The sequence below is a fragment of the Pygoscelis adeliae genome, unplaced genomic scaffold (genome assembly GCF_000699105.1).
Source record: "Pygoscelis adeliae isolate BGI_AS28 unplaced genomic scaffold, ASM69910v1 Scaffold103, whole genome shotgun sequence".
NCBI lineage: Eukaryota > Metazoa > Chordata > Aves > Sphenisciformes > Spheniscidae > Pygoscelis > Pygoscelis adeliae.
In genome coordinates this window covers 4,209,489-4,217,138 of record NW_008824723.1, presented here as the reverse complement: position 1 = coordinate 4,217,138, position 7,650 = coordinate 4,209,489, and the positions used below count along the sequence as shown (strand labels likewise).

Below are 7,650 nucleotides of genomic sequence, written 5' to 3'. Positions count from 1 at the left end.
ATATAGACAGAGAGAGAGGCAATGATTTCCCTGGCTTGTTTCTTCAACAGCAGTTTCTCAGCAAGAAACCGTGTGAAGCAGTGGCAGACCTATGGAACATGAACAAATATTTGTTTTCTCTGTTTTTTTTCCTAGACTAATTGTCTCAGATTTATGGCAACTGATGTTTCCTAGTCTTAACTGTTTACACATTTGTTTTTATTAGCAGTGGTATTGTGTTGAGGTTTAATGCTGGGTTCTCTTCTTTTTTCTTCCCAGGGTGATACCAATGGTCATTCAGTTTTCTATTCTGATTATGCTGCACTCCGCTCTTGTGCTAATCACTACGGCAGAGGATTACAAATGTTTACCCTTAATGCTCCGGAAAACTTGCTGCTGGATTAATGAGACCTACCTGGCCAGGAATGTCATTATATTTGCATCCATTCTGATTAATTTTCTTGGAGCCATCATCAATATTGTAAGCTTATAGGGAACCAGGGATTATTATACAGGAAAAGATGATTTATGAATTATTAAGCTTGCTACAGTACTTGCTAACTAATGTGTCTATAAGCCAGCTATGATTTAAATATAAAAGGCGAAGTACCACAGCTCCAGGAAATTCAATCTGTTGCTTAAACTGTGTATTTCTGAAATATCTAATTATTTCTCCTTCATGAGTATCATCTATTTTTAAAACCCTTTTTCTACTTTCTGTTCAATATATCTACCCTTTGAGGACGATTTGTAATTTTCTGACATGCTGATATACTTTCTTAAAGACTGTCAATCCAAGTAATGCTTATAGATATTAAATTCCTCATCTCACAGTTCTCCCATTAATTAGATTACTAAAAAAATGAGAAGTGTCAACGAACCCAGAAAATACCTTCAAAGAAAGGATGGAGAAGGTCAAGCTGAGCCAGTAACCACAGCATGTAAAAAGAAGTTAAAAAGCATAAATTCTAAACATACGCTGCCTTGCTCATTTAGTGGTTTGACAAACCCCTTCGGCCCGGCTTCACCTTAGCTGAAGTACCAAACTATGGGCATAGTCACTCTCAACTTGCTTTATAGTCAGTGCAGAAAAACAGGCATTCCCAAAGATTTCTTTTGATCATACTGGTTCCAATAAAGAGATTTTTCTCTCTCCACTGCCCACAGAGGGAGTTTAGTCTGATTTAGCTCCTAATTTATACATCTCCACTAAGACTCTAAAGTGTGACAAATCTAGAGCAAAGTTTATCAGTGTATCTGGGAGGAAAGGCATGTACCAAGCTTTGCTTAGCAGCTGTGGTTAGATAAAAATACTGGTAATTGAATACTGTGGGCCTAGCTCTATGCAATGTCGCAGGGTAAAAGAGTGGGGTCTTGTATGCAAACACAATAGATTACCCTGATTACCTGGATGTCTTCAGAAATATGAGACAGCTTTGCATGAATTAGGCAGATTATCATGTCAGACAACCTGGCAGGTGTTGAAGCCTGAGCCAAGAAGGCATCAAATATCTCACTGATAGATTAAAAATAACTTTCCTCTTGTAGAACACCTTTTGGCTATGGATGTAGTGGTGCTTTTTCATCTGAACTTACTCTTTTAAAATATATAGTTCCTTCTAGATGAGACCAGGAAAGCATTTAGTGACAGTAATAACAATAGCAACTATAACAACACAGCAGCAACAATAATTATCCTGTAATAATTAATAATAATTATTATTATATCATTGGAGTAAGCATGCTGAAGTCTGATACTTCAAAGGTTTACCTCATCTTTTGCTAACAGATATGAGATTTTATTACATTCTATTGCTGTCATTCTTCCATGATTGAATTCAGGCTGCCAATATGCGAGGACTCAGCATCTGTCTGGGTTATTTAGTGATACCATGCAGTCACTGGTAGGAGAGTTAGTCACAGAAAGAAGAATGTAACCATGAATTGCTATCCTTACAGAGAAAATACAAATACAGTAAATGACAGGAAGTTCAATAGGGCTGAAAACTTCCTGAAGATAAGGACAGTGGTACACTATAGTATAGATCACTAAAGAGCATTGCAGGATTTAGAGTTTTTAAAATCATGTTTGACAAATATCTGTCAGGAAAGATTTTGCTAGAATTAATCTTGCTCTTGAAACAAGATGATCTGTAATGGGCTACCCGTACCCAATTTGCTATGGATACGACGATAACGAGATTTTCCCCTGACTTGTTGTGGATTATTTTTTAAGATTGTGTCCACTGCAGTCTTGTGGGATGGCTAATCCAAAACCAGTCAAAAGAAATATAATTCTTTTTACTGTCATACCAGTGGGTTTCTATAAAGCAGTAAACAGTTATATGTATTGTCATATATTTAGAACGGCAATGACTTGAGTCACCGAGTCCTGACCTCTACAGGAAATCACAACATTCCTATAACCTCATTATTTTGTATGTCAAAATTCTGCCATAATAATAGTTTGCTCAGGAGGGACCTGCATGCATTTAATAACAGGTAATGCAGCTCAGCCTTGCAGTTATATGCATCCACTGAGTTCAAACGCACCCAGTTGGAGGGAACTAAGTCTCAGATGCTTTCTAACATGAGCCATAAGGCTTTGGTTTCACCAGGGGGGTAAATGAGTCTTGTGATTCTTTCCATCAAGTGCATTCTTGTTGTTATAAAATTAGAATAAATTTTCTGATCCTGAAGGTCTTTTAAAAAGACACCCAGAGTGGTTTTCATGGCACTCTGCTCTGCAGAGAGGTGTTGTACACCTCATAAACTTTCAGAAGGTACCATTAAATATCTGTTGTCACAGAGGACTGCACAGGCAACTTAGATAATGTTACTGCATTGCAGAGATGACTGAATTGTTGAAAGAACAAACAAGAGAGTTCCAAGTTCAAAATTCATTAGAATTTAATTATAAGAAATTGGGCCTCATTAAACAAACTCTCTAACTCTGTTGGAAAGAAAGACAGGGGAACTAGCTTGTACGTACCGGGTTGATGAAACATCCTAATATAAACATCCAGATTGGATTAATATATGTAACAAGAGACTCCATCTGCTTTAACTGTCAAAACATGAAACCATTAATGATTTTTTTCCTGTATTCTAAGACCATGATGTATTGCAACTCAACACTGCTGTCTTGTTTATATTTAATACACTTGGTTTGAAATACCATTAAAATGAGTGCAGGTCATAACAGCAAAAGGCAGCATACATTCTCAAAACCATTGTATCATGAATGAATTTTCATTCCCTTCTATTCTAGGCATCACAGTTGCAGTTCTGAGACCCCATTATGTTTTGGCACAAGCCAATTCTGCATGACGCCATAGGATTTTGTCCCACATCTAGGATAACACTGTCCATAGCAACATAGCGTAAAAAACCTGCTTGCAGACAAGTGCACACATGCTGTCTGATTTTATGCTCCCAATTTAATAATTTTATCTATATTTTATAGCGAAGTATACAAATTTTGAGAGGGTAATTTTGTTTTCTTTATTCATAGCTATGGTGTGATTTTGATAAACCAGTCACCCTGAAGAACCAGACATTCAATTCATCCGCATCGTTTACGGACATCTGTTCCTATCCTGAGGTATTTCTGAGGGTACTTTTGAATCTGAGGCACAGATCCACAAAGGTTACATGGCAACCACTACCTGGAATCAATGACCTGTGTACTGGTGACAGAGTCAGGTGCCTCAACAACACTGTGAAGTTGAACCTTAGCATTTATCCATATGCTGGTAGAAAAAGCAGAGGCAGATTACAGAAGGAATTAATCTTACGGTCGAATGGGTCATTACAACCAAGTTTCAACCTTTGAACTTCATACAGAACCTTTATGTTGGAAACACATCCAGCAATGATTCAATGAACCTAGTGCATTAAAACATACTCATATGAAGCTAATGGAGACTAATACTTCTTACATAGCAAAACCAGCAGTCATTCTGCTGTAGTTATTTTAAATTTACATTTGGAGCAAAAAAAATCCTCTCTATGATGAGCAAGCAGGCAACAAAATCAATGGGTTGGTCTTGTGTAGATAAAAGAAGTATGTTGCTTAGAAAGTCATATGGCAGTGTCATGATACTGCCAGCAGTATGCCGCAAATTGTAAGGATGCAGACTTTCCTACAGAGGAACTGTACTAAAGAAAAACTGTACTCAGAAAAATGAATGCTATCTCTCCTAAAGCTGTATGATAGGAGTTAATTTAAACTGCATTTGAACTGTGGGTGTTGATGTTGCTATTTTAAATTTGAGTAGCTCATGGCCATGATTGTCTCTCCCTATCCAGTATCAGCTGCATGGATTGCATTGGACAGATGACTAATCATTGAGAAAAATGAGACAATGAAGAGATTAGAAAATGAGACATGAATAAAACTTCCAGGCACCACATTTTAAGAGAGTAATGTAACTAAGCTAGACCTGCAATATTAAAAATAAAAAAATTAAAATTAAAAACCAACAAAACCTGTGGCTTTATCCTCTCTTCAAGTAGCATGGGAAAAGGATTAAAGCAGGAATATGATTCTCCCATCCTGATTAATGTGGGTCTTGTGGAACTTCAGAATCCAAAGGAATATAAATTATTTTCTCTCGGTTGACTTTTCATTAGCAAACTACTACATGTCTCCTTTTCCTCTTCTCACTATACAGGATGCCCTTTCCCTTCTAATATAATGAAAATGCCATAAAGGCTCAGAGGAGGATTTCTGCTAACATGGAGGTGCCATGCAAAATAGAGAATTTGTAATTTCATGTTCTATTTTAGCAAAACCTTTATTTTCAAAGTGCCCTGCACCCTAAGAAGTCTTAGCTGAGCATTGAAATCCAGAGCAATTTTTTTTCTACCTCTGATCACTTGATCATCTATATAGATGTTTATGGAGTTAATATGTAGTCACTGATCTCCGAAAGTAACCACTACTGTTTTCTATTCAGTATTTTGTCTTCACTGGTGTGCTGGCAATGGTGACTTGTGCGGTCTTTCTTCGTCTCAACTCTGTCCTGAAGCTGGCAGTACTTCTCATCATGATTGCGATCTATTCTCTGCTGACTGAGACCATTTATGCTTCCCTTTTTCTGCAATATGACAACTTTAACCACAATGGAGAGTAAGTGTTGACAGCCCCCTTTAGGAACTGCTTTTTAATAAGGTAACGGGTCAAGTCTTGCCAGAGTATACACATATAGGATAGCACCATAATTAAGTATGGAGTGATGGTTGCAAGAGGCAATGACTAATCCAAAAAGATTTATATTGTGATTCTTTCTCAGGCTTTTTTATTAAAATGTTCATTTCATGAGGACTTTTAAATATTGAGCAGGGTTTGTCTTTTATGTCTCCCCTAGTCTATCCATGTTGCTAAAAATATGGATTACAGTGCATATACATTGGTTGCTTCTATTCTTGAAAACTCCAGAGATACTGATTGAAACTCTTACCTCAATTTAAGAAAACAGGAGTAAACAATTGATTTTTTAGGGGCAGGGTTTTAACTGAATAAAATTCAAACTATAATGTATAGTTGTGAAAGATATAAGGAATACAGGGATGACCCCATTTTGTAGGATTGCATTTGAAGGACAGACTCCTCTTCCCAGGCTTCCTTCCCAGCAAGAGGAGTTGAAGAGGAGGACAGAGGAGCCACAGTAATTTGCAGAGTCAGAGGTGCACTAAGTGTTAAAATAACTTAAGTTAGAGCAGCAGTGATTTAGCTCATTCAGAAAAACACTTCTTCAGTCTTTGATACTTGACCAATTCAGTATTGCAGTTGCTTGTGCTTATAAGTGCGTGCCAGATGAAGATCCTCAGAATGACAGAAAAGCATGGATTTGCAGCACAATTAGTCCTCACAACAGCCACATCTTTACACATAGTAAGGCTCTGCATGCATATCTTTCCTTGCTAGCTTCCTACGGTAGCAAGGTACTAAAGATTTGGGATGCAATTCCTTTTTCTAATGCTAGTTATGCTCCTACAGACTACTGATATGACATATAGCATATTCACAGCAGAGCCCAGCAAATATGACAAATGGCAGTAAGCAATACTTTGGCTAAGTAACTAAAAGTAGAAGTCATGACCATTGTCTTTAATTTTTGTCACTAATCAAGCATGGCAAAGAAAGATTCTCCCTTGTGTGAAAATCTTAGAGAATTCAGAGTAGTTTCTATTCCCTGTGTCAATGAAACTCTCCAGCGACTTTTATCACAGAAGAGTAAGAAAGAGCCAGGAATATCCTCTAGAGTAGCCAACAGCCCAGGACATAGGGAACTCAGCTGAGATGCTCCACACTCAGGACAAGGACCTGAACTTCAGCTCTGACATATAGGGAGCATGAGGTTGAAGGCTGTGTGCCCAGAAACTTATCTGGTTTCTTAGCTATACTAATTAGTTGAATAAAAGGTTTTGCAACTCCCTACAAAACTCATCTAGCTCATATATGTGTGGTTATAGCTACCTTACCACAATATGCAATAACAGATGAGTTCATAAATAAGACCTTTGAGGCTGTTGCCCTTAGCCAGCATACAAGGAGTCCTTCTGGGATGAAATCTTTGGGAGGTTGCATTTCAGACAACTTCAAAATGGGAAACATTCGAATTCCAAAATATTTGCAGATGACAAAGATGTTTCCTGCCTGTCTTTTGCTCTATACTGATGACTCATCCCACAGTGGTACATTTCCTGACAGTAAATTCTTCATTAGGCCCACAAAGTCAGTTCAGTTAGCTCTCTCACAAGAAAGTTTCCTTTTGGTTTATTCTCCGTCAAGCTCTGCTCTTTCTCTCTCTAATTTCTCTGTCATAGGAATCCTCCTCTGACAAATATCACCTGATCTTTTTTTTCAAAATTACTACGGAAAATGGATTCAGGGTCTGGACTTTGCTTAGACCTCAGGGTAGACAGAAGAGTGTCCCAAAGTCTCTTCCAACTTCTCCTTGTTTACTCCTTTATTAACTTTTTTCACAACTTCAACCTTTAAGCACCTCTTAACCATTTCTTCATCTTTCCTCATCTCCCTTTGACAAAATAATTGCCAAGTATCCATGTTCGATTCACCTCCAAATTTAGTTCTTTCTCCCTTTTGTTTTACTATAAGATTTGCCCTACTGGTTCCCCAACTGGTAGGGGGTTCATTTATGTCTTTTCCCCTGGGAAACATGCCTTTTTAAAAAACCCTGATATTACAGAGATACTCTCTTCAGTTTTGTCATCTTTCCACATAACTGTAATTTCTCCTCATATTTGAAACCCCCTTTAACTGCTCTGGACCCCTTTCACCTTATTTTGTCACACTTTCTTCGTGCTCCACACACAGCATCTCAGCGATTTCATACAGCAGATTTCATACAGCCAGTATCTTCTTGGCTAATCTTCTTTGTTTCCCTACTGTCTGCAAGAGTTTCCTTTACTTCCCCTGTCATAGGCAGACATTTCTTCTCTGTGCTCCTCTTTGTGGCTTAGTAAAACCAGTCCTAATTACTGTTTGTCATTTTTTTTATTCCCCTTTGATCCACACCTCCTTCCTTAACTCACCTGTCATCTTCTCCGAACATTTCTCAATATACAGGGATGTTTAACTTTCAGCACCTGCCTTGGGGTCCATCTTTTATCTCTAGGTCCATTCACTGGGCTTTCACTTTC

General features: G+C 37.8%; 1 protein-coding gene across 1 annotated transcript in view; it reads left to right on the top strand.

Moving 5' to 3' along the window:
- Positions 1 to 7,650, top strand: part of ADCY8 (adenylate cyclase 8 (brain)) — a 134,670-nt gene that overhangs the window by 105,496 nt on the left and 21,524 nt on the right. Inside the window, 3 exon segments of the mRNA XM_009323358.1 lie at positions 259 to 460; positions 3,494 to 3,583; positions 4,941 to 5,119. Coding sequence (XP_009321633.1) covers positions 259 to 460; positions 3,494 to 3,583; positions 4,941 to 5,119 — 471 coding nt within the window.